Source organism: Macrobrachium rosenbergii, chromosome 52 (genome assembly GCF_040412425.1).
Source record: "Macrobrachium rosenbergii isolate ZJJX-2024 chromosome 52, ASM4041242v1, whole genome shotgun sequence".
NCBI classification, from domain to species: Eukaryota; Metazoa; Arthropoda; class Malacostraca; order Decapoda; family Palaemonidae; genus Macrobrachium; species Macrobrachium rosenbergii.
The window spans coordinates 16,764,648-16,792,629 of record NC_089792.1 but is presented as its reverse complement, the minus strand read 5'-3'; the positions used below and the strand labels follow the sequence as shown (position 1 = coordinate 16,792,629).

Sequence of the window (27,982 nt, the reverse complement as noted above, 5' to 3'; positions counted from 1 at the left end):
GACACAGTTCTTGTTAGACTTTCAAGAGTCCCAAGATCCAAGATAAGACACTCCTCGTTGTGATAGCAACAACACCATGGTGGTGCCATGGTCACCAAAAAGGGCCTAGTGTCCTTTCTTCTACCCTATGGCAGTGCAAGTACACGAGCAGACAGAAGTATATTCAGTACAGTAGCCAACCAGACATCACAAGCAAGGCAGATGTAAATACAACAGTTTTTCGATGAAGTCCGGAGATAACGACAGTTGATCTTTGCACCTTGACTTCGGGAATTAGTTCAACCTCCAATGAAGCTTGATCATAGCCCTTCATTTCTCAACAACCTGAAGTTGGCTGTTCTGATCTGACTACTCGTTCTACATGTTTCGAAGATGATCAGTGTGATGGATCACTCTCCTTCTATGGTCCTGTGGCACCAATGACAGTATGGCATCTTTGCTGCCTCCGTAAACTAGTCTTTCAACCCAATCCCAACGATTCATTCGTTAGCTCTGAGTTCCCCAAAAAAAGGTATTCAAATTGTCTTTTCTCTGACTAGTGAGATGATCAAACAAGAGTACCCCACAACTTCCTGGAGGACATCAGTACGTCTTGGACAAGATTTCTCAAGGCCAAGGTCATTGACCTGTCCATCACGCTCAGGAAGAACCTGTCGGTCAAGTACTAGGATGGAATGTAATCATGCAGATCACATTCATCTCCTTTTACCTTGGGACTTTGCCCACAGGTCCTTGGACTCCTTTTTCCTTGGATCCTATGGTGGGTACTAGTCAAGTTATTTAGCTCACCCAGCTCTTGAGGGACAGCTTAAATCTCGCCTAAGGTGTGCGGCTGCAAGGAGGTGTGTGTGGGACTGGCCGCCTCCCTTTCTCCTATCTCTCTTCCTCTTCCAGTGGACAGAGAAACAGTGAACAAGCCATCACTTGCTGGACTGGTGTGCATGCAGGTGATCTATATGACTCAGTATCTTATCTATAATCTAGTTCTATGTGGATTAATAGATGCAAAGCTTTCCTTCTCTCTAGCAAGGAGAAAGAGGGACTGACTATGAGCAAACCAGTTGGTTATTCTTAGCTTTATAGTCTCCAAAACTGTGGGTTCATCCCAACCTTTTTAAATTAAGGGCATTACATTCCCTTAATTCAAAATACCCAGAAGTCTGACGATTGAACATCTCTTGTTCAATAGATCAGAGGCATAGTCTCCTTCATGACCAGGAAGAGAGTACCCAGGTGAGCTGAACTACCTATCAGTTCAGAGATTTACTTAGAATCCTCCCTCCAAAAGTAAGTCTCCCATGTGTAAAGACCGAGGGTTTGTATTCGTTTAAGAACAAATGACAAATATTTGAAATAATTTGTATTTTTCTAACATACAAACCTGCAGTCTTTACATAAAGGACCCACCTCTTACCACCCCTTTCTCTTACCTGGGCCAAAAGGTAAACTATGTAGATTTGAGTGCTCTCCAACTAGGTGGGCAGTCCTTCCGCCCCTACCTTCGGTAACCGTTGCCATAACCATCTCAAAAATCACTGCTGGCCCTGCTCAAAGAGCATACTCTGCTAAACGATGCATGTTGAGAATGAACAAAATGAACTTCATTGAAAACCTTAAACCCAGGTAACCTCTCCTTATGAATACCTCTCTTAGGTAGAATGAGCTACTCTGCTTAGATTATCAAAGATGACTGGTGACATTTACAGGAAGAGGTGCAGGCAAAAGAGGGGCAATCAACACAACAGGTGATAGTGGAGTATATGAGCAGCAAACACACTGGGAGCAGCAGGCCCAACCAGAATCAGAAGATTTTCAGAGGAGGCAGGTGCAACAGGAGTAGCATACACCAAAGGTGAAGGCAGAGCCAAGGTTGCTGAAGCAACCAAACCAACAAGGGTAGTGATCAAAGAAGCAGCAGGAAAAGCATCTAAAAATATAACAAATGACAGCAATGCAACAACAGACATCAATGTACCAAGAAGAAACTCTCCAACACCAAAACATGTGAGCAGGCTGGGCAGCATCAGGCTGCAGGCAGATTCATATCACAATAAAGCTGATGAACCTCCACTTCAACCACAGAGAAGGAAGGAACAAAGCTGACCAAGATACAGAAAATTTGGACACAGAAACAGCAGACATGTTATTCAGTCATCAGCAGCTCCCTTATTATTCCTAGACTTGTAGCATCTCCTCACATTGTCTGACCAGTGGATGTGCGGGGGGGGATGCTGGCCACAAGTATGAAAGTCTGCCCCCAGCAGAGACAAGGAGTAACTAACAAGTTTGCCAAAGCACACTTGAGAGTACAAAACAAATTAATATTAATGATTACTACTCATAGTTGAAAATGATTAAAGATTTCCAAGCACAAAGATGGGAAAACAAAGACAAAAGCCAACGCTGACAGTGCTATAGACAGAATTATAAGGAGTGGTTAATAATTACCTGTGGGATCATGGTTGCACATCCATAGAATAAGAATGTCTGTCTGGAGGCAATTAAGACTGAATATGGGTACATATAATTGATGGGGTTGCAATGACACTTACATTTTCAATCTCCTGTCATCCAAAGAATGGCATATACCTGTATGCACATTTTAATTTTTTTATATAAATAAAATCTTTACACCTTTGAGAAAATTTCAAAATTAGATATACTCATGCCAAATTAAGACCTACTAACCATTCAATAATGATGTATGCCTTAACCAATAAAGGCAGAACAATACCTCCATTTAAAAGTAAAATTCTACTTTACAAAATTCAAGACTATTCCTACTGATGGATCCCAGCCCGAGAAGAACCCTAGAAGAGTTCAGAAGTCTGGTTAAACAAATCATTTATAACTAACTAACTAACCTACTGATGGAAAATGACAAGTTATTTGAGAGGCAGCTACAGAAAAACTGTAGGCTGTATTAGCTTTAACTAAAAATAAAATACCCAGCATAAAAATTAACTTTTAGAGAAAATATTTTTTCAATCTTCCTGTCTGAATTAATCTGAGAAAATATTTTTTCAACCTTCCCGTCTGAATTAATCTTGGATACAATACCTTCACTTTCCAATAATCATTAATTTGTTAAATACTGTAGTGTACTGCAACTGATATATGATACAACAACTTCACTTTCTAGTAATCATTAATTTATTAAATGTATTACAACATATACATGCCATAATAACAATCTTACAAAAGAACTAAAACATACTTTTATGTAAAATCAATATTCATCCTCAATGTTTAAAGTCGAAGTGTTTTTACATAGTCTATTTACAAATGGAGACAGCTGTAAATTGAATATGATCCTCAATGATGTTCTTCATGGCCATGACCATGGCCATGGGCACCTCCACCTAATGCTCGTTCAACTGCTACTGTTGCCAAGGCTAATGGCAGTCCCCACCTCAACCCTCTGAATAACACCAACCTTATACGCTGACCATGGGTCCCAAACTGTGTGCGATCAAACCTCCACACCTCATTCCTGAAAATTACAATGTCAAATCAATTTCTAAATAGTGACCTTAATAATTCTAGACTTTTGGCCTATATGATCAAGGAGATATGACATACAACTTGGGGAGATGACACATCAACCATTGTGTTCCTATACACACCAACTGTCCTACCCATTTTAGAATATGGAAACCAAACACCATATCTCAGTAGGGAATAGTTTGAGAAAAAAAAAATTTTTTTACATGTAAACATTTAATATATTCAAAGCATATTGCTATGATATGATATGACAGAAAAACTTGGACAAAGCATGAAACTAGGAGGGCAGGAAAATATTTTTACAAATAATTCTACTGCAATTTGCATGAAAAAATGAAAACAGCTTAGGTATATCATAAAACATTTTATGAGACTCCTCTCCATCTCTGCCTCTGATGGATAACTCTGACAACGACAATGAATTTAGAGCACTTAAAATTTGTACACAAATAAAAACAAAAATGAAGGTGACAATGAATTTTACTAGTACTTAACTTTGTACACAAAATGAAAACAAACATACAATTGTCAATTTTACAAGATTTTTTTTTTTAATAAAAAATTAGGCTACACAGCCAAGTACTAGGGCACTTTCAGCCATTCAGTGCCTAAGTGTAATAAGAGTTGGAGGGTTGGACAGGAAGTTAGAAATAAGGAAACAGAAATGGAGGTAAAGTAAAAAGCTAAAAGGTGGGTGCAGCTAGTGGCCAAAAGGATCCTGCAAACAACTTTTAGTAATGCCAACAGTGCACCACATAAGGTGCACTGACAGCCCTACCCACTTATAGTGGTTAAATATAAAAAATTATTTGAAAGTCTGTGAATTACAATAAGATTTTCAGTAGTTAAATGAAAGCTACATGATTGTGTTTTTTTCACAAAGTTGATGTGTAAGCCTAGCCTAGGCTAGCTAGTGTTTGTATACATCCATGTAAACTACACACTTAATGTTCCCCTCCACCCCCTCTCTTTCTCTCTCTCTCTCTGCTACAATATTTTTACTGGTACAGTACAGTATTTATTTAATGCAGTACAGTATTGTACTGTACAGGGGAAAACTGTAAGAGGAGGCAGGGTTATCGTCCGCTCTGAGGACAATACTGGGTGAGCAAATGATAACAGAAGAACTGATGCACAGCTCAGAACTAACGAGGCAAATGTAATACGGCTGTATCACCAAATAACTACCAGTTCACACACACCACCATCACACTCCCCAAAATGGACAACACGTTAGCCGACGAATGCAAGCACCAAACTAACAAACAACTCATCCAAAGAACGTGTCAAAACCAAATCGGAGAAACAGTTGACAGAGGTGGCGAAGGGCACAGACCTTGGTCCCGAAACACGCCATGGTTCACTGTCCGCAGGGCGGGCTACAGACAGACGCTAAGGCTCAGATACCTTCTCTTTTGTGGGGGAAACCGAAAAAGGTCAGTAACTATGGGGGAATCTAAGCCCTAATTGCATACGGTCAAATTCTAGCTATAATAAAAGAATATTTCTCAATTACCTATTATTTTTCTCCTGAACCACAGGGAGCAAAAAAGAAGGGAGAGCAGGAGTGAGAAAGGAATTAACCTAGGTTACCAGGTAGGATAATGGAGGAAGAGGAGGAGCAACATCCGAAGACAAAATGAAAATACTCAGTAGGTGTCATGGGTAGATGCAATAATGCTAAAGAAATATATTAAAAAAAGAAATATCTCCTTTCCAAGCTGTGACTGCATCCTGTTTGCAAGGAGGTTTCAATGCCTGTCTGTTCATGTTGTCAACACTTTGTTGCAAATTAGAAACTCGATAAAGAAACCTTTTTTTTTTTCTGTGGAAATGACACCACATGGTCTTTCATGCCAAGCTTTTGTGAAATGGCGTAATATTGGATCATGATTGCATCAGAAAATTTATTCTAGAAGTTTCTATAACATGATCAAAACAGGTGGGTTTGAGGAGACAATCAGTATGCAGAAAATAAAAAGCTTCCAGAAGAGTCTGCCCAAGAGAGTTAGAAACAGAGAGAAAAAAGGGAGAGAGGGCAATCAGAGGTTGGACAATGCAAAGTTCTGATCGGGAGTCTGCCCTTCAGACGACTTTAACACCTATCTCCATAAAATCTTGTCCTACCTGAAATGAGAAGAAGCAACCAGCCCTTCCTGCTTGTGATGAGGAGAAGTCACTAAGCCCTTAATGCCTGAGACAAAGAGAAGCAGCCAGCTGTTCCTGTCTGTGATGAGAAGTCTCCAAACCCTTCATGCCCGAGACGAGGTGAAGTAGCGAGCCCTACATGCTAACAAAGAAGAGAAGTCAGCAAGTCCTCCCTGTTTGAAGATGAGGATAAGCAGTCAGCATTTCCTGCTTGTAAATGAAGTTCCAACCCTTTTATGTCGTCTTCGAATCCATGATCACTGGGCCAGCATCATCTCTCAAACTGAAACTCTAATCACACTTCTGTGTCGTCTTCTAACCCGTGGCCATCGTGCCAGCAACATCTCTACCGAGTTCCCAGCTACCTTTCTGTGACGTCTTCGAGCCCAAAGTCACTGTGCCAGCTGAACCCCCAGCCATGAAGGATAACTCACCAACTCACCATTCAAGTATTAAAATTGCTCTAATTTCCAACCTGTTCCCCATATTTATAACTGCTTTGATTTATTTTGATTGTGTCACACTAAATGAAAGCTGCAGGGAAGCAACATTTTGTTTTCTTTGTAAATAAGGTTGTGAATAAATTTGTTTTCGTGTTGTGAGAGTCTTTTTCATTCATTTCCCATATTTCAATTGCTGGTGTTGAATCTTTATTGTTTTGGTGATTGAAAAAACCTGTAACAATTCCTGGAATTGTAACAGTACGCTTATGGCGTACCCTAACGAAATGATTACATAATCTATTGGCCTCTAGCATCTTCCAACACACAGTGGCCATCATGTGCAACCAAAACATTCGGTTTCCACAAAATCTTTCCTATACAGATTGATACCTTCATCTCTGCTTGTTGTAGATGACATGATGCAAAAACAGAAAAAAAGCACAATACCATAGAGAAGAAAATCAACCAGATATCATCAAAATTATTACTAATGCCAATTCACACCTGCATACAGACACGGCATGAAGAATTCTGACGAACGTAAACGTTCCCGTGCCACCTGGGGGGAAACAGGTGATTACAGAGAGTCCTACCGAGTTAGCCAAACGTTATTTTTTTTATTCTATATGCCGATCGCATCTAATGGCACGAAGATATACACTAATTTTAACAGTATTATTACTATTATTATTCAGTAGATGAAACCTATTCATATGGAACAAGCCCACAGGGGCCACTGACTTTAAATTCAAGCTTCCAAAGAATATGGTGTTCATTAGGAGGAAGCAAGAGGAAGTAAAGGGAAACACAGAAAGAAGAGATACCACTTATTAAAAAAGAAAAAAGTAAATTAATAAATAGATAATGTATTAAAATGCACAAAGAATAGTATTACATTAGTAATACATTGCATTTTTTATTGAACTTCTGAAGTTCCAACTACACGACATCCTCTGGGAGGCTGTTCCACAGTCCAACGGTGTGAGGAATAGTGCTGCTGTTCAGCGAATCTGGTTGCTCTTGGCAGATAAAGGGGATCATGGATCAATTGTGAATGTGAAAGATCTCTGTTGAAATACAACATATGAAAAAGTGACAGACAAGAGACAATCCGTCGATGGTCCAAGTCATAACTGCTACTACTGTATTAGGAAACAGAAACTTACCACCATGAATCACTTTCTCTCTATAAGAGATAAATCTCTAGCAAAAGCAGACATCCACAGTGGAGAACAGTATTCCAGTAAAGGAAGTACAAATAACCTCAAACAGGTTGCACTGATTTTATCACTGTTATAAATATATGAGGCCTTAGGAACAATACCTATCGTTCATCGGCATTTGCTGAAACTTTCATTAGATGTTTCTCAAAAGTTACATGTGAGTCAAAAGTTACACCTACAATAGTTAAAGTCAGACTCATTCAGCAAAGTTCCATCCACCTGAAGAGGATGATGGGGTGGGAAGTTTGTACAAGATCTGCTAATCAAGTGTTTTCATTTTACTGTAATTCAGCCTCATACCCCACTAACTACATCATTTCCTGATCCGGTCCATGTCCCGATTATGGCTGAGGGCAGCTTCATTTCTCAAGTGGAGACTTCACTACACCCACAAGTGTTGCATCACTGGTATACTGAACAATCTTGTTTTCCAGGCCAACAACCATATCACTTGTTACACTAAAAATAACAGTGGACTATCTATACTATCTGACTCCCTTAATCTATTACTGGTACTAGAATATATACTATACACAATAACATGTACAGGCAGTCCCCAGTTATCGGCAGGGGTTCCGTTCTGAGGGTGTGATGATAGCCGAAAATCACCGATAACCGAAAATCAGCAATTTTCGGGGCTTATTGGCGCCAAAAAGCACCAGTTTTGGTCATCGCACCTCTGTTAGGTATGTATCGGTGCCAATAAGCAGAAATCGGCGATTTTTGGTGCCGAAAATTGCAGATTTCGTCACTAGACAAGCTTTGTAAAACCGGATTGCCGCTAACCGAGCCAACTGTTAACCGGGGACTGCCTGTATTACGTAAATTTTTTCAATAAATTTTAAAAATTTTTCACTTTACAGTGAACCTCCGTATTAGCGTTGTCAACGTTCACGGACTCCACGCGTGTGGTTACTCATATCTAGCCATCATTCGCAGAAAATTCGCGATTCAGCGGTATTTTTCAATGAGAAATATTCACTAATTACTGTATTTTCATATAATTTTCATGAATAAATGCACTTTTTGTGATAAAACTATTAAAATAGTCAGGTATAAGCATTTTTACAGGGTTTTTCTGTGTTTAAGCTATCAAAATGGGCAGTTCTAAGTGTTTTTAGAGGGGTTTTAAGCATTCGCGGACTTGACCCATTCGCGGGGGGGTGTGGGACGCATCCCCCGCGAATATGGGGGTTCACTGTATATACCTTTTAATATAAGCAATTACTGTGTAAGCTTTCTACCTGAAATGTGTCACAGATTAACCATTGGTGTGGCTTATGGGTATTAGGTAGTTCCAACTTCAATTTCATGGTCTTCCTCCCATCAGATATCTTTGAGGAATATGACTGGATCCCTAGTAATAAAGTCAAGTGCAAAACACATTTAGTATGATATAAATTTAAGTCATACTTAGAAGAAAGTTGCTCTGTGATTCCATCCCCCACCCCACTACAACCTATAACCACAGCTAGGAGTTGGTTAGGGGGAGAGAGGAGGGAAGGGTATGTAGGCCACAGTAATATATTGTGAAGTTGGATAAGTCTGTTACAGATTGTGGAATAAAGCTAGGATGCATATAGGCACATACCTTGTTTAACAGACTGTACTGTATATCATTCCTACTAGCAACATTATCCATTAGATCATAAAGACAAAAGCCTTGCTGATGATACTGTCATTATTTCATATAATCCCATATCCTAGTAAGGGCTACTCAACAAATTATCAGAAGCATGCAGAATCTTTAATAACACCATCTGGTCTATAAAAATCCAATTAAAAAACATTTTCTTATAATCTCACAACTTACAAGAAGCCCACATTCATGGTTTTTGAATGCCCAGACACCTCCATGAAGAGCATCAGTAGCTCAGCTGCTATTACTAGTCCTAAAAGGTACAAACATAACTACCTGTGAGTTACAGCCCTAAGGTAAAAGCTTGTTTGGTACCTCCTAGTGCCCGCCATTAAACCTAGCCAACTTCCAGATTCCATTTAAAAAGTAAAGAAGTACAGTTGACTCCCTGTAATCATGGGGGTTAGGGACCACAACCACCAGCAGGAAGTTGGACCCCACTCTAAAAACATTTATAACTACCTATTTTAAAAGTTCAAACACCAAACATACCTTGTATTATCATCCTAAAACACTTTACTATCATTTCAACGTCATCTTACAACATTGCTGTAGCCTTAAAAATGCAACTATGTGTAAACACTCTTTCAACTGTTATCCCTATCCATATTCAGGCACGCACATTTTCTTTCATCAAGTATTCAAGCCTCATCGTTTTCTTTTACCGTGGATAGGGCTGGCATTGATACATTAAGTACTGTACCTAAATACAGTATTTAAATATGCATTGAAAAATATACAAAATAATGAGAAGTTTAAGATTACGTAAATAATACGGGTACTCACCAGTGATGAATGTTAATTGATGATGATGAATTAGTTGTGCAGTCTGATGAACAGCATGATGAAGATGTGACCACACAGCAAAGCAGAGGAGCTACATCTGCTCTGGCACCTCTTCCCTTCTTCAGGCGCTTCAGGGGTTTTGGAAGGCTTGGAGGGGTCCTTCTTCATCCACTCGAGAAACATGGTGATAGCCAGCTGCTAATGCTGCTTCTCCATGCTGACGAGGGCGTTGTTATAAAGCGCCTATGCCACATCAAGGGCATTTGCAAACTTTATGGAGCATTCCATAGAAGGATCCTCTGCAGAGGTCGACTCCTGCGCCTGCCTGATCATCCTTGTAAGTCGGGACAGACGTTCCAAAGACAGGCCCTCATCCTCCTCCTCGTCACCATCCACTGAACCTGCCGCGTCTTCTTCCTCGCTGGCAGACTCCCAGCTCTTCTAAATCCTGGTCTGTCAGGGAGTCAGAGTGGGCATCAATGAGAGTGCCTACTTCATCCTCTGTGATGTCATCGGCCTTCTCCACCAAGCATCCTCGCCAATTGGACTGCCTTATCAATGGCCGAATGCTGGATTTCTTCAAGATAGAAGCCCTTATAATTGTGAACACACTCCGGCCAGAACTTCTTCCAGTATGCATTGCGATGATGGTCAGACATGTCGCAATCGTGAATTTATGGCAATACTCCTTCAGAATTAATTCACTGTCATTGTCCATTTCCTTCACAAGGAGCCCAAGGGAGTTCCGGGTGTAGAGTGCCTCGAAGGCACGGATCACGCCCTGGTCCATAGGCTGGAGGAGAGATGTGGTGTAGGCAGGGAAGAACTCAAGCTGGACTCCCTCGTAATAAAGATCCACAGGGTGGCCACCAGCATTATCCATAATCAACAACACCTTGAACTCCACGCAGAAGCAATTGAGGTATTCCTTAACTTGAGGGATGAAGCTCTGAATGAACCAGGTATCTCTAAGGACTTTGGTGATCCAGGCCTTGGGGTTATGTATCCAAAACACAGGCAGCAAGTATTTGTTCTTATTCTTGAGAACCCTGGAGTTTGCATCCTTGTAAATGAGGCCTGGTTTCAGGATGAAGCCAGCAATCCTTCTGGGCCTTGAACCCAGAGGCTCTGGCTTCATCCTTCACGAGTTCATGAGTTACGTCCGTGAAGGCATCTTCCAGAACAAGCCAGTCTCGTCCATATTGAACACCTGTTCTGGATGGCAGCCATTGTCCCTGATGATTTTCTTAAAAGTCTAGGGATATTTCGCGGCCGCTTCCGTGTCTGCCAATGTCGTTTCCCCATGCAGAGAAACACTTTAGTTGGAACCACCTCTGCAAATGGTGGAACCAACCCTTGCTGGCCTAAAAACTTCAGGCCCTGACGATGATCCTGCTTCTTCCTCTTCTTCTTCTTTGGTGGGTTTGTCAATGCCTGAGAAGTTTGCCTCCTGTACGTCGCCGCCTTCCGTAAAAGTTGAAAACTGCTGGTAGAGTTGTCGTGCCTTCTCGCAAATACTGGTGTCGAGGGGGATGTTCTTCTTACAGTAGTCTAATATCCAAAACACCAAGGCCGACTGCACCCATATGATCCTATTATCACGCACAGTGGAAACCTTCTTGGCAGTACCGTAAAAGCTAACATCCACGGCCTTCGACTGTCTCACTCTTTCTTCTGATGTCCACACAGGTTCATTCATGCCATAATGGTGGGCCACTGCAGCGTAACTTTTCCCTTCCTTCAACATATCCATAAGTTTTACCTTCTCCTGGAGTGTCATGACCTTCCTCTGGTGCTTAGGCTCTGCCAGAAGCCTTAGAGGGAGCAGGGCATTTAGGGGGCATCCTAGGGCAAAATTAACACTGTGAACAAAGATGGAAAGTACACAGATATACAAGCGACATACTCGATCCCAATCAATGGAAGGATATGCTTTGAAGTGGCAGAGATGGGCTCCGCAGTACAGGCAGTCCCCCCGTTATCAGTGATCTGGTTTTTTTTCGGTGGTTATCTCTGCCGTAGCTTTAAAATCAGCAATTTTCAGTGCCGATTTCCACTTACCGGCACCAACGCATACGATTTTCGGTTATGGGTGATTTTCGCTTATCGTCACACCATCAAAACAGAACCCCTGCCGATAACCAGGGATTGTTTGTACTGTACATATCTTCACGAAAGTCTTGGGGGTAGACAGCCAATGAGCGCCAAGGATAATGCATGGTGCTCCTGGATTGGCTGCTTTGCAAATTCCAGCCAATAGTGTGTCAAGTAGCACTGTGCCAAGATATTCCAGCTTCCCGAGATGCATTTTCCTTTTGTGAGAGCTCTGTGTTTGGAATTTCCAGGGGTGGTTTTGGGGCTTAATATTTTTTGCTGGAAAAAAATACATTTATTGACATTTTGTTGTGTTTACATTAATATGACGATAACACCCCACTGGAATGGCTTCTCTTTTTCACGCTTCATTTTGTCACAGAGTTTTGTGGAACACATCTTTCAATTTTACGTGGGAACTTTCACCAATTCATGAACTTTTTAATGGGCCGTATCTCTAAAATTATCACTAAATTCGCTTTTTCATAGAGCAACACTGCATCGCTAATTTTTCATTAAAGGTTAGAGAGTTTGACATGAGAGAGAGTCTAATTGATTCTGAGAGTGAAAATAGAAGTCTAACATTCTGTTATTTTGCATTATATTTTGCTGAACTTTTTTCATTAAAGGGTATACTGTACAAAATAATTCAATGATAAAAAATATGAGAATTCTGACAGCCCTTCACCTCAAGACATGTACTGTAAATGTGCTTAGTTGCCAATCCCAGCTCTTCACTTTGAAGCTGCAGTGATGAACGTCAACAGAATTACCCATAACTAACATTTATTTTTGCCCGTGCTTCTTTAAAATTTCACTTGATTTTCATTTAATATTTCTTTTTTCCTTGTACTGATTTCCATGGTATTTTAAAAGTAGGGTGAGGTGGTTAACTGTTAAGTGTATTTTAATCTAACCACACTGTAATCCAGCAAAATCACTAATAATGCCAGATTAATGATAGTTAATGTGTATAAGTAAAAAAAACATGTTTTGTACAGAATTCATAGATGCCAAAAAGCAGAGCAACAAGCTTCTAGCCAAAAAAATAAAAACAATCACATTTAGGTAAAGAAGGCAAAATGCAAAACAATTACCACAGGGGCAAATTTGGAAAATAAGTATGAAATATGAATGACTATACAAAAACCGAAGTACAGGAACAACAAAATCTGAGAGCTAAAACAGCAAAGTATGCTTTCTTGAAGGCACAAAAATGACTCACTACCACCACAGGTAGGTGTCGAGTTACGACAGGGTTAGGTTCTTGCATGCATGTCGGAAGTCGATTTTAACGTAAATCGGTTTGCAATTCAGTCTACAGGTATATATAGGCTGGCCCATAGCCTAACTCCTTTTACCTAAAGCCTACCATGGTTTTATCACCATGAGTATGTTCTTATACAGTAACTTTATCTTTCTTTACAACAACGATTAATGTATATGAATTCATTTGTTTTACTAAGAATTCAGTAAATTTGCCTTTTTACATTGTTGCATTCCCTTACCATGAATTAAACTAGCGAGTATTGTGTCACTCATATTGTGTTGTAGACTGGATTCTTAGTTTATTGTTTTTTATAAGGATATTATTAGTCTTCTGCTTTGTTATAATCCTGTTTTCCCATTTTGCCTGGCAATATCACGGAAACCTTGCGTATGTAACTTACCTTTCGTGTATGCAACTTATCCTGTGTTTACATCAAGCCCACATTTGGTGTTTTGTCCTACACAAACATACAATTTAGTTTTTTTTTTTTAGTTTTAACCAGATATCATATTTATATATTTAAAGTATGTACAAGAGAATATTTTATCACTGTTAACATTATATTTCATTTAACAAATTAATTTTCCAATTCATCTCAATGTTTTGTAACTTGCCCCATGTTTACATCTACGTTTCATATGCTTCAATGGTAGGCTAGTGGCAACTATACCCAAAATAAAATCTGTTTAACCCTTTAACGCCGGAAGCCCTATTTTCAAAACGTCTCCCGTATGCCCGGCCTCCGAGAGGTAGCGCGAAGTGGAAAAAATTTTTTTCAAAAATCACAGCGCTTTAGTTTTCAAGATTAAGAGTTCATTTTGGCTCCTTTTTTCTCATTGCCTGAAGTTTAGTATGCAACCATCAGAAATAAAAAAATATCATTATCATATATAAATATTGAATATATGACAGCGAAAAAAAAAACTCGTATGTAATTGTATACAAATCGCGCGCTGGAAAACGGTTGAAGCTAATGAGTTAATTTTTTAGTTGTATTGTACACTAAATTGCGATGATTTTGGTATATAACAGATTGTAAAACGATTAAAAGCAACACAGAGAAAATATTATCACAAAATGATGCATGAATTCAATGAGCGGACGAAACAAAATATTTTTTCAAAAATTCACCAAAAATGAAGTTTTTATGATAAAACAAAGTTTTATGAATACTTACTTCTGGCAGTTATATATATATAGCTATAGCTTAATCCCTGTCGAACCGGCAGATTTTTCAAAACTCGCGCAACCGAATGGTAGGTGTCCGATAGGTGGTTAACAACCCTTATCGGTGGTAGCTGGAATCATTCCCGTTTTCAGTTCCTCAGATCATCTCTTGCCCGACCTGTCTCCTGAGGAGGAGGGTGGGATTTAAAATATATATATAACTGCCAGGTAAGTATTCATAAAACTTTGTTTTATCATAAAAACTTCATTTTTACGAATAGAACTTACCTGGCAGTTATATATATATAGCTGATTCACACATTTGGAGGAGGGTGAAAGACAGCCAACATTGTTGGGAAACAACTAAAAGTTGTAGGTAAACACCTTGGATTCCTTACCTGCTAAGGTAGCTGACTTCAAAGGTTCCTGCCTCTTGAGCCGCTTTCCCAGAGCGCCAGTCAGGTGAAGACCTGTTATACTGAAACAACTCAATCGAGTCTGTCAACGGGTGAGACCAACAACGTGACTAGACTTCTGTACTTCCTATTCCCCTTCTATTACCTGTAACCTTACTCAATCTAACCACTAACCTTGCAGACTAGATATACACCTATCTAGTTAGACTGGGGTTGCTTTCCCCACAAGGAAGCTTCCTCAGACAACCATAAAAACACCAACCCAATTACAGGTATCCCAAACAAAAGTTAAGGTTGAGGGGAGGCAGTCACCCTTTACCCAATACCGAAGCTGTAGCTACATATGGGCCCAAGGCATAACATTTTCATAATCCACTCTTACCCTCTCTGAGGTAATGAGAAGCGAAAACAGAGTCACTTCTCCAAAAAGTGGCCTCCCATAATTTGTTTAACTGACATATTCTTTCTATAAGCCAGAGAAGTTGCAATGGCTCTTATTTCGTGAGCCTTCACCTTCAACAAACCAAAGTTCTCCTCTTCACATAAAAGGTGAGCTTCTTTATTGTCTCCCTCAAAAAGAATGATAACGCATTCTTCGAGAGAGGGGCTTTTTGAGGATCCTTCACTGAACACCACAAGGAACTGGAAGAACCTCTACGCCCTTTGTCCTGGAAATATAAGCCTTGAGGGCTCTAACTGGACAGAGTAGTCTCTCCTCCTCTTGGCCCACTAAATCAGTGAGGTTAGGAACCTCAAACGTCCCGCCAGGGTTTGGAAGGTTCTCATTCTTAGCAAGGAAGTCAAGCCTTCATCGCATATTGCTCCATTACGATTGAAGCCTACTTGTTTCTGAATAGCATGAATCTCGCTTAACCCTTTTTCGCTGTAGCAAGAGCGAGAAGGAAAAGAGTTTTCTTTGTTACGTCTCTCAGGGTTGCTTTTGAGATGGGTTGAACTTCCTGCTGCACAAGAACTTCAAAACCACATCCAAATTCCAGGACGGGGGTCTCAAAGTCTGCGTTGTTTCGAAAGACTTTAAAAGGTCTCTCAAGTCTCTATCTTGAGACAAATCAATGCCTCTGTGCCTAAAGACGGTAGACAACAAGCTTCTGTATCCTTTTATGGTGGATATGGCCAGCTTAGAATCTTGCCTGAGGGACAAGAGAAAATCAGCTATTTGGCTCACAGAGGTAGTGGTTGAGGAAACCTTTATGCTGCTTTTACACCAAGATCTAAAGGTTTCCACTTTGATTGGTAAACTCTCTGTGAAGAGATCCCTCCTCGCTCTGGCGATAGCTCTTGCAGCTTGAGCTGAAAATCCTCTCGCCTGACAAGCTTCGATAGTCTGAATGCAGTCAGTTGAAGAGCGAGGGGTTTTGATGATACCTCTCGAAGTGGGGCTGTCTGAGAAGCCTTGGACTTGGGGAAGACTTCTGAAAGTCCACTAACATCTCCACTACCTCTGTCAACCACTCTCTTGCTGGCCAAAAGGGGGCTACCAGGGTCATTCTTCCTGAATCTAGAGGCAATTTCTTGACTACTAGATTGATTATTTTGAACGGAGGGAACGCATAAGTGTCCATCCCCGTCCAGTCCATCAAGAAGGCGTCTACTGCTATTGCTTCTCTGTCCGGGACTAGAGAGCAGTAGTTTGGGATCCTCTTGTTCTGGCTGGAGGCGAAGAGGTCTATTGAAGGCCTCCCCATAAACTCCACAGTTTCTGGCAAACTTGAAGATTGAGAGTCCATTCATGGGCAGAACTTGCCCTCTTCTGCTGAGCATGTCTGCTCTTACATTCTTCTGCCCCTGCACAAATCTCGTCAAAGCTCCACCCTGTGGTCTTTTGTCCACAGAAGGAGCTCTCTTGCTGTTTAGAAAGAGGTAAAGAACGAGTCCCTCCTTGTTTGCTGATATACGCAAGAGCCGTGGTGTTGTCGGAATTCACTTCTACTACTTTCCCCGCGACAGATTCTTTGAAGGCTTTTAAACCCAACCAGATGGCCATCAACTCTTTCCTGTTGATGTGCCATCCGATTTGTCCTCTTCCCAAGAGCCTGAAACTTCCTTGTTCCCCAGTGTTGCTCCTCATCCCGACCAAGCATCTGAGAACAACACTAGGTCTGGGTTCTTTCTGCGTGGGAGATTCCTTCCCCAAGATCGACGGGTTCAGCCACCAACTCAGATGTTTCTTGATCTCTGCTGGAATGTCGAAGGAAAATGAGTCCTCCTGATTCTTCCTGTCCCAGATTCTTGAAAGGAAGTGTTGAAGAGGCCTGAGGTGCAACCTTCCCAGAGAGACAAATTTCTCGAGGAGGAGAGGGTGCCCAACAAACTCATCCACTCCCTCGCCGAGCACTTCTGCCTCCCCAGGAAATACTGAACCTTCTCGAGGCACTTGATTTGTCTTTCTTGTGAGGGAGAAGCCCGAAACGAGCTGAGTCCAGAACTATCCCCAAATAAAGAATCGTCTGACTCGGTTGATCTGAGACTTCTCTTTGTTGATAATGAGACCCAGATCCTGAGCAATCATAAACGTCTTGTGTAAGTCCTCCAGACACCTGTTCTTCGACTGGGACCTTATCAGCCAGTCGTCTAGGTACAGGATACTCTTATCCCTTCTTGATGAAGCCATCCTGCCACATTTGACATTACTCAGAACACTTGAGGAGCTGTGCTGAGGCCGAAACAAAAGAGCTTTGAACTGAAGCATTTGTCCTGGATCACAAACCTCAAAAACTTCCCTTGAAGTGGTGGATGGGAATACAGTGAAAGCGTCCTGCAGGTCCAGGATACCATCCAGTCCCCTGGACGGACTGCTGCCAGCACAGACCGAGTCGCCTCCATGGTAAACTTGGTCTCTCCACAAACCGTTCAATGCGCTGACATCCAGGACCGGTCTCCATCCCCCGAACTCTTGGGCACTAAAACAGACGATTGTAGAACCCTGGGGATCCTAGTTCCAAACTGGTTCCATCGCTCCTTTCTCCAACATCTGGTCTACTAGATTCAGGAGTGCCCCGTTTCAAGCGTTCGAGTATTGAGCCACTAGGGCTAGTGGCTTTGTTGAAAGTGGTGGTTTCCTCGAGAAGGGGATCTTGTATCCTTCCTTGATGACTGAGAGAGACCAGTTGTCCGCCCCCTCTTGCTTCCCAAGCCACAAAATAGAGACAGCCTTGCTCTACTGTTGTCTGGAGGACTTGTGTTTCAATTTCTAGAGCGTGTTCTAAACGTCCTTCTGCTAGTTCTACCCCTTGTTTCTTGTCTTTTTCCTCTGAATTCAGATCTAGAAGGAACTCTGCCCTGAAAGGGCTGTTGAACCCTCTTTTCTCCTTTTTGGCAGCTGGAGGAATTACTGAAGGAAACCTCCTAGCCAGCGAGAAAGTAAATCTTGCGTAGCTTTATGTGCCAGAGTCAGAGAAATATCCTGACCAAGGACTCCGAAAACAAATGTTCCGAGAGGGGGCGTAAAGGAGCTCCGCCTTCTGTGCGACTGTAGTAGATTTTGACGTGAAGGAACATAACAAAAGCCTCTTCTTCAAAATCCCTGCAGTGAAAAGAGAAGTCATCTCATTTGCTCCATCCTCAGAGCCTTATCCATACAGGCCATAATACTGGAAAGGTCTTCAATTCCTGTAGCCTGCATGGTTTCCATCTTCTTGGATAGATTCCAACAGACCAGTCTAAAAACTGAACACTTCAAAAGACCTAAAAATTCCTTTAATGAGATGGTCTAGTTCCGCCATAGACCACATCACCTTAGCTGAGTTAAGGGCATGTCTTCTGGAAGAGTCTACTAAACCAGAGAAGTCCCCTGGGAGGAGGCAGGTACTCCCAGGCCCAGAGCTTCTCCAGTGTCATACCACATGCCTGCCTTCAAGCAAGCCTAGTTGGAGAAAAGAGAAGGAGGACTTAACTGCTTGCCTACGCTCCTAAGCCAGTTATCAATCCTGGTCAGAGCCTTCTTAGCAGAAATGGAAAGCTTCATTTTAATAAAGGCTGACTGCTTCTCGATTTCTTCCTGTTAAACTGGGACTGAGGAGAACGAGGAGCAGCAGGCTTAAACTCCTCACCATACAGCTCCAAAAGAGAGCGAGAAAGAACCTTATAGTCATCAGCCGCATTAGAAGGTTTATCTTCGTCCCTCTGAAACGTCTTCCAAATCATGCATTCCTTCCAACTCTGTCTCTTCTCTTCCCGCTGGTGTACCCGGGAGGACGACGATCACCGTAAAGCGCCCTGGCGGCGAGAGTTGGTTACGCCCCTGGCGGAAAGAGCTGGTTTGCCCCTGACAAACAGCCCTAGAAGAGTCCCGATGTCGAGAGCTGGATGCGTCCTGGTATCGCGAGCCGGAAGCGCCCTGGCGTCGAAAGCATTGGATACGCCCTGGCGCCGAGTTGATGCGCCCTGGCCGAGAGGAGTAATGCGTCCTGGCGGGGTCGAGGAAGTCCGCTGCGTTCTTTCCTCCCCGGAGAACCGAGGTCGAATCTTGCTGAACAAAGGAAGAGTGTTCCAAGCGAGAGGAAGAAAATTCCTGTCGCGCAAGGCGTGCGAGGAGAAGAGTCGAGCCTCAGGAGAAGAACCCTGAGGTTTTGCTTGGGAGAAACGAAAAAATTCTATGTTCCAGGCCAGAAGATCGCCTCTTGTTGACTCGAACGGGAGAGGGATCCAGTTCTCTTATCCCTAGAGAAACTTCAGCAGGGGACTCTTCTAGATCTCTTCACTGGTAACTTGGAGTCCACGCCTGACCGACTGGGAGGACGACTAAAGGCCTGAACAAGAGAAGCCAATTGGCCTTGCATGACGGTCATAATGATTTAGCCGCAGCAGCTGCATCTTGAGGATCCAGGGAGAAGGTTGTCGAGACAAGCTGGGAGCAGGGAGAAGGATTCCTCGAGAATTCTCCGGAAGCAGAAAGAAGAGAACTCTCCTCCTCCGAACAGCGAGAGAGAGCATTCGGAAAAAGGTCTTGACCTTTTGCTGGAGAGGCGTTCGGGTCGTCGCCGGAAGCAAAAAGATTCAGGGAGCTCCACGACACTAAAAGGGGAGAGCGAGTCCGGGTTGATCCTCTTGCTGCAACCATCTTCTTTTGGTCGGTCTCAATCCCCTCAAACTGCCATCTACGCCTAGGAGAGGGGCTAGAGAAGACGCAAGCTCTTCCGACACGCCTTCCTGTGGCGGTCATAAGCAGCCTGGGAAAAAGCAACAGGACTGCTTGAGGCGACGGCTGATCGAGAATACGTCCTCCCTTCACCCCATTTACGATCGTCGACATACCTTCTCCCTAGGTCCTGGGAGCTTGGTAGAGGTCTAGATCTAGGGGCATGACAGGGTCGATCAGTCGCCACCTCCACTGCACTAGCACAAACATTATCACAAACTTCACTTGCACTCTTTACCTTTCTTCAAGGCTTCAAGTTGATCCTTTAATTCTTTCATCTCAGCCGCCATCCTGGTGAACTGAGGGTCCATAACAGCAGATACAGTTCCTGTAGAAGGAGCGGGGTTACCACCTCGGGAGAAGGATCTACTTCTAAGGGTGATTTAGGAATAGAAGGGTTAAAAGAAATGTCTAGGCTAACATCACTCACAGACCTAGATTTAGATTTAGAAGCCCTCCGTGAACTTATCCATCTCTAATTTACGCACATTTTCATTTCCATCCATTTCTTTTCATCCAAATCCTCGCATTCTTTACATCTTTTATCCAAGGCACACTCAAAACCCTGCACCCTAAACAAACAGTGTGAGGGTCCACGAAGCTTTCGGTAACCTAACCTTACATTCTTCATTCACACATACAAAAACTTAGGATCAGACATCTTATCCAAGAACAGTCAAAAGAATAAATCCAAACAAGCCACAAAAGCGATTGCCAATCCAAAGGTCAAAATATCGCCACCAATAAAAGGTCCAACACAGCGACCTAGGAAGCGAAGGAAAACCCGACGGAGAACCAACAACAATGTTGTCGGTCCAACCGGCAGAGATGATCTGAGGAACTGAAAACGGGAATGATTCCAGCTACCACCCGATAAGGGTTGTTAACCACCTATTGACACCTACCATCGGGCGGTTGCCGCGAGTTTTGAAAAATCTGCCGTTCGACAGGATTAAGCTATAGCTATATATATATAACTGCCAGGTAAGTTCTATTCGTAAAAATCAAAATATTGTGCTAGAGACTTTCCAATTGTGCCAAATGAAGGAAATTGATTGAATATTACTAGGCTGTAAAGTTTTTTAGCTTACAATTGCATTTTTGAACCATTTCGATCGAAAGTTAAAGTTGACTGAAGGTTGATTTTTTCTATTTATCATTATTTCAATGTAAATATAAAAACCTGTGAAGAGCAAAAGGAATGATATATTTTTTGTTGTATTCTTACATGAATTGCAACACATTTTGATGTATAACACTTTATGTAACGAATAATATGAAACGGCGAAAAATTACGGCAAGCTGATGCAAGAAATGACAGGATTTTACGGAGTCGGCGTGCGCCGAGTTTAAGGAAAATTTTTTTCAAAAATTCACCAAAAATCTACATATTGTGCTAGAGACTTTCCGTTTGTTGCAAAAATGAAGGTAAATGATTGATTGTTACCGAATGTAATAATTTATGGCTTACGGATCGTTGCCGATCATTTCGGTCGAGTCAAAGTTGACCGAATGTTAAAGTTTTGTCCGTTATCGTGATTTCGTAAAATATTAAAAACTGTGAAGAGCTAAAGGAATGACATATTTTGTTGTATTCTACATGAAATTTCGCACATTTTGATGTATAACACTTTATGTAACGAATAATATGAAACGGCGAAAATTACGGCAAGCTGATGCAAGAAATGACAGGATTTTCAGCGAGTACACGCGACGCTGCTGAGCTTCTAAGGAAAATTTTTTCAAAAATTTACCAAAAAATCTAAATAATGTGCTAGAGACTTTCCGCTTGTTGCAAAATGAAGGTAAATGATTGATTGTTACTCGAATTTAATAATTATGGCTTTACGGATGTTTTTTCAATCATTTCGGTCGAATCAAAGTTGACCGAATGTTAAAATTTTGTCAGTTATCGTGATTTCGCTTAAAATATTAAAAACTGTGAAGAGCTAAAGGAATGACATATTTTTTGTTGTATTCTACATGAAATTGCGCACATGTTGATGTATAACACTTTATGTAACGAATAATATGAAACGGCGAAAAATTACGTAAAGCTGACGCAAGAAAATGACAGGATTTTCAGCGGCGACGCTGGAGCGAAGGAAAAAAATTTTTTTTCAAAAATTCACCAAAAATCTAAATAATGTGCTAGAGACTTTCCGTTTGTTGCAAAATAAAGGTAAATGATTGATTGTTACTCGAATGTAATAATTATGGCTTACGGATGCGTTTTTGATCATTTCGTCGAATCGTTGACCGAATGTTAAAATTTTGTCAGTTATCGTGATTTCGATGTAAATATTAAAAACTGTGAAGAGCTAAAGCAATGATATATTTTTGTTGTATTCTAAAGGAAACTGCGCACATTTTGATGTATAACACTTTATGTAACGAATAATATGAAATGATGAAAAAATTACGGCAAAGCTGACGCAAGAAATGACAGGATTTTCAGCGGAGTTCGTATGCTGCTGAGCTGGAGGAAAATTTTTTTCAAAAATTCACCAAAATTCTAAATATTGTGCTAGAGACTTTCCGTTTGTTGCAAAATGAAGGTAAATGATTGATTGTTACTTGAATGTAATAATTATGGCTTGATGGATGCTGTTTTCAATCATTTGTCGAGTCAAAGTTGACCGAATGTTAAAATTTTGTCAGTTATCGTGATTTCGATGTAAATATTAAAACACTGTGAAGAGCTAAAGGAATGATATATTTATGTTGTATTCTACATGAAATTGCACACATTTTGATGTATAACACTTTTATGTAACGAATAATATGAAACGGCAAAAAAATTACGGCAAGCTGACGCAAGAAAATGACAGGATTTTCAGCGGAGTTCGCGTGCGAGCGGAGGAAAATTTTTTTTCAAAAAATTCACCAAAAATTCTAAATATTGTGCTAGACTCTTTCCGTTTGTTGCAAAATGAAGGTAAATGATTGATTGTTACTGAATGCCAATAATTATGGCTTTCACGGATGCGTTTTTCGGATCATTTCGGTCGAGTCAAATTTGACCGAATGTTAAACTCACTTTGGTTGCTGGGTTCTTCTCAGCATCTCAGTCTAAAACTCGCCTCACACGCCACTTCCGACAGGCAGTATGCGCCTTTCACGGTCCTGACGCCTTGTGACATATCTACAAACGTCCTGTTGCAGCACGAATACGCAAACACTCGCCAAAGTTCTGCAAAACACGCTCATGCGTCAAAATATCGCTCCCGAAGGTCCCGACGCTGATGCTATCTGGCGTGAGTAGGAGGGAATTTGACATGCGCGCCTGGGTGATGCTCAAAAACAACACAACACCTGGATTGAACTTCCAGCATCCGCCAAGGCGTGTGATTTGAAATCTTTCCATAAACTAGGCCTATAATTATTTTTCCGCGAATATTTAAAAAAGCATTTTCAGTCAACGCTTGCAACGTCCACTCGGCATTCGACAGACAATTTTTGACGACGTTTAAAACATCCAACAGGTGTTTAAGGGTTAACCTTATTTCAGTTGACCCTGCTGAATATTGCACCATAGTAATTCTGTGCCATACTAGAAAATACTCCACTATCACTGATATCTATAATTTGATCTTAACCAATTTCCATTTCATCATAATGTTACAAAACGTTTTTATGATGTTTGCATATCATATGTGGAGCACATGCGTTCCAATTTCATGTTTTCACATTTACTTGGATTTTTTAAAGTTTATTCTGAGAATGCTTCTTAACTCATAGTTTTTGCATGGGAAGCATAATATTTTATCCTTTTTCTTTTAGGAATGCACTAGAACTATTGAAAAGCTTTCTCACTGCGTTTCTTGTTACCCGAACATTATGCAAACTGAATCTTCTTTTGAACTATCCAGTACTTGTGATGAATTCTTGTTGACAGTCATAACCTGCACATTCCTTAAGGGGTTTAAAGAGACTTCTAGCCTTTGCCTGGATGGTGTTCACTTTTTAATTTAGTCTTCTATCCACACAATTCATAACTGTTCCATTCACAGATTGGCCCTTTCCTTTGCTCCGTAATTACAGAAGAGTTTATTGAAGCAAATCTTTAAACAGCTTCACGTATGCACTCTCAATCCTTAAGAATTGTTGACTGTTGAAAGTGAAATTTCTAGGTCACATGCTTTGGTCCTTATTATTTTTCCTACTTCATACTCATTAATTCAAAGTTGATATCCTTCTTGCCCCTCTGGTTGGCTGAAATGTTAGTGTGCATCCAAGAACTTTGGTGTAAATATTTTAGATGGATGAATATCAAACTGTTAGTCAATCCTTCCAATCTAACTAAATATTCTTAAATTATTTAATTGTATGATCATATACCATGCTGGATATACATGTCTGATAGTGCGAGGCCTGTTTTACACGCATCGCTGGGACTGCTACTCGTAAGCACTGCCTGCTGCATGATGTTTTGTAAATTTTTATAACTTTCTTATTTTCGCTAATTTTTTTCGCTGTCGTAATCACGAATTGTTGTAAGTTGCAACTCTCAAAAGTCAACACCTATCTGTACTGCAAACAGAGGAGCTACATGACCATGTAAAGCATTTTTGTTTTTGTTCTTTTTGAGTGTGCAAAAGAAGCTGGTGACCTGGGAATTAGGCTGATGTAAACTGATGGGGTTGTGTTCCTCAATTAAGGTTTGTACCTATGAACACAGCTAGCTCAAGGTCACAAAACACTCACTTTCTAACACAATGTCTCACCATTAAAATGCTACATGCAAATAATAGACAAATAAAAAACTAAACCTCCTGCAAAGAGGAAAAGTCATAAAAAAACTAAACATGTTTAAGGATTACAGCAATTCCTACATTGTCTACAGTATATAATACCTTAAGGTACATTTATATGTGAAATTTAATCTCATAAAGACAAGTGGACAGGAAATAGCAATAAGCTTTGAAAAGTCATGAAAAAATAATTATCTAAAAATACACGAATCTCATACCTTAGCCAAGGATCTTTCAATCCATGGGATGCTAGAGCCCGCTGTACATTTACCAGTTCAGGAGCATTTTCTACTTTGTAAATTCTCCAGTCTGGAACTTTATAAGGGGCTCCTCCACCACCCATCTGTTAACAGAAAAATTCATGTATTACAATTTCCTGAAAAACATCAGTATACAGTACATTGAACTGTAATTACTGTAGTAACACTGACCCAAAGATGCTCAATCAAAAACCTTCAAACTAATGTGCTTCATTAAAGTTCTGTGGCAAACGTTCTACATAAAATATTGTTTACAATATTGTATATTACTGTCTTTCTGTAATCCTGTATACATCCAGAGGACTCTCGTTACATGATTGTTTGATGTATGACTTTTTACTTATCACATATACTGTATATTAAACAAGATTATTTAAAATTATCTAGGATAAAAATCATAAATTTCGCTATAGCAGACTCCATAATTACACCATCAAAAAATCCCAAATTACAAACTACAGTAATCTGCATTTTTCCTAGGTATATAAACCAGAGCCTTGTATGTAAGAGTATTCTTCAGCACGGGCTGGAAACAGTCATTAAAGCTTGCAAACAAGATACAGTAGTTAAATGGAGGCAGGTGGGTGAGCAGGAACCCCGACTCACCTGCCAGAAGCAAGCACTCTTCCCTTCAGCATCAGGGACTATGCAGATTGGTTGAGGTGAGACTATGATTTGTACACCTACGAAAATACACATTACTTTGAAAACTTAAGAGACACTCTTTAGGTAGGAGGGTAATCTCTCAACTGACTGGTAAGTTGAATCTGTACCGATGTTAAGTTCCCACTCACGATAGTGACCAGGGGACCTGTGACCCCTGGACCTTCTATCCAATCTGGCATAGGGATGGCAGACTGATAAAGCCCTGAACCAGTGACAAGTGACAGGGACTCTTACTCTGGGAAAATCCTTATAAAACCAAGTGTTACCAAAGGAAATGGGTAACAAAAATTGGAAAACAGCTGAAATCTGGTCAAATTTAACTGATGGGTTCAAATGATAGCTCTACCCTACCACCCTTGTTAAATGGGAGAGAGGAGTGAGTCAACACCTTATGAATTATGAACTGAAGCTTTAAGACAAGATGCTCAGTCATGAAGCTCATCTACATCTGGACCTGGTCCAGCACATACTCACCCTGACTACTGCCTGCAGAGGAAGGGATAGAAATATGTAAGGAAGAAAAAGAACCAGTCACTTAACCATTCAACCTCCAGTACTTTAAAGAGCAAATTTTTTTCCTGAACGGCAATTGGATGACTGCACCTGTTGAGCACTCACCTCATGTCCTAGGGAGAAAGCGTGACAACATCCCTCAGGTAGAACAAAATAAAGGTATTCCTAGGGAGAAAGTTTGTGACAACATCCCTCAGGTAGAAGAAAAAAGAGGTATTCTGGCATCTCCTGACCCCTGTCCCCAATACCTGTAAAACAGAAGTTCCAAAATACTAGGGACAGCCAAAACCCCTGCCTTTATGACCTTTCATTCAAACTGTACAGTTGTCCTTGCCAAATGAGTCATAAGCCTGTTTGATGGAATCACAAAGCCATAAAGAAAGTGTTCTTGAATACCTCCTCCTTATGTCTGCCAATACTTACAATGAGGTTCCAAAATTCTGCCCTAGGAGGTCACATCTGTCTTAAGCACTATTAAGTACTAGCATAAAGCTTGTACTGGGCACTTAAGCATCTCATCTGGAACACCATCAACAAAGTTCCAGGGGAAGGGAACCATTAAACTCTTGAATCTTTCATAAAAATGACAAAATAAAGTTTCATATATACTTACCAAGTAATTGCATAGTTATAGCTTCAACTCGCATGGCAGCTTAAATTTTGAAATTCTCGGTGGGGCTTCTCTTGTTTTGTGTAGGTGACTAGCCCCGCCCACTTTTGGGGAACAAGAGGAACAACATAGCAAAGAGCTTCAATTTGTTTATGCCCTTATGTCTATGTGAGGGGAGGAAGGAGGTCTCCGATTCTGTAATTACTTGGTAAGTTTATATGAAACTTAATTTTATCATGAAAATAATATTTTCATGTAAGTAACTTATCAAGTACAGTAATTACATAGCTGAATCCCACACTGACAGGACGTGGGATACATGGACATATTCTACTCCAAAACAATAGTGATGGTAATGAATTTGAGAACAGAAAAAACTGCTAGCATTGATACAATGCTTGTTGTTTCCTTACCTGGTAAGAGAGCTACTGCAGGAAGATAATGCCTCTGGTTGGTGCTCATCTTAACCTGTAGTGGCATGGCGGTGTAGCCATGGAGAGCCTCTACTTTAAGTGGGAGCTTTGCAGAGAAGGACATTTCCGATGGCTAGCAAAGCATCAATAGTTGCCCCTGCCCTGGTCACAGTACCACAATAAAAAAGAACCAAGACAAACAACGCTGTCACCTACACCACATAATTAACAACCACCACCCATTCACTAAAAAACTGGTGGGTACTCCAGGTACTTGGTAGCCCCAGGCTCCCCAAGACTCGACACCCTATACAGTATCAAGGCGGAGGCAACAAGGATGGAAGGAAAGCTTCCTACGCTGCGTCCCCCAAAACCATGCCAGCCACTGACAATGGACCCAGGGTACTGAAATTTTCAAACACCATTTCCACTTCACGCAAGTAATGAGTTGCAAAAGTTGACATACACCTCCATTACGTCGATTGAAGAATGGAAGAGGAGAGAAGTTCCGTTCAAAGCTAATGAGGTAGTGACCACTCTGATCTCATGAGCCTTAACTTTAAAAGAAGGCAAGATGTTCACTTCTCCAATCTGGGAATGCACTTCAGGTTTTCATTTAGAAAGAATGACAAGGCATTCTTAGAAAGGAGTTGGGAAGGATTTTTAACTGAGTACCATAGGTTGTTACTGGCAGGTCCTCGGATTTTTCTCAGTTCTGTGCAAATAATATCTTAATGTCTCACAAAGCAAAAGAGCTCTCTTCTTCTCTTTCAGAAACATTAGGATCTCCATTAAGTTCTTAATAGTAAAAGAATGGGGCCAGGGCTTGGACAGGGTCTTGTTCTTGGCCAGAAAACCAAGGGTAAAAGAAGAGAGTGCATCCCCTTGAGAGAACCCAATCCTTCTATCAACAGC

The 27,982-nt window shown here is 41.0% G+C and overlaps 1 protein-coding gene across 1 annotated transcript in view; it reads right to left on the bottom strand.

The window, feature by feature from the left end:
* Nucleotides 1-3,130: 3,130 nt before the first annotated feature.
* The window catches only part of ND-B12 (NADH dehydrogenase [ubiquinone] 1 beta subcomplex subunit 3), a 32,005-nt gene continuing 7,153 nt past the window's right edge, over nt 3,131-27,982 (bottom strand). The window contains exons 2-3 of the mRNA XM_067095931.1: nt 24,824-24,948; nt 3,131-3,493 (exon numbers count right to left, since the gene is read on the bottom strand). Coding sequence (XP_066952032.1) covers nt 3,316-3,493; nt 24,824-24,948 — 303 coding nt within the window. The 3' untranslated portion in view covers nt 3,131-3,315. The remainder of the gene's footprint in view (nt 3,494-24,823; nt 24,949-27,982) is intronic.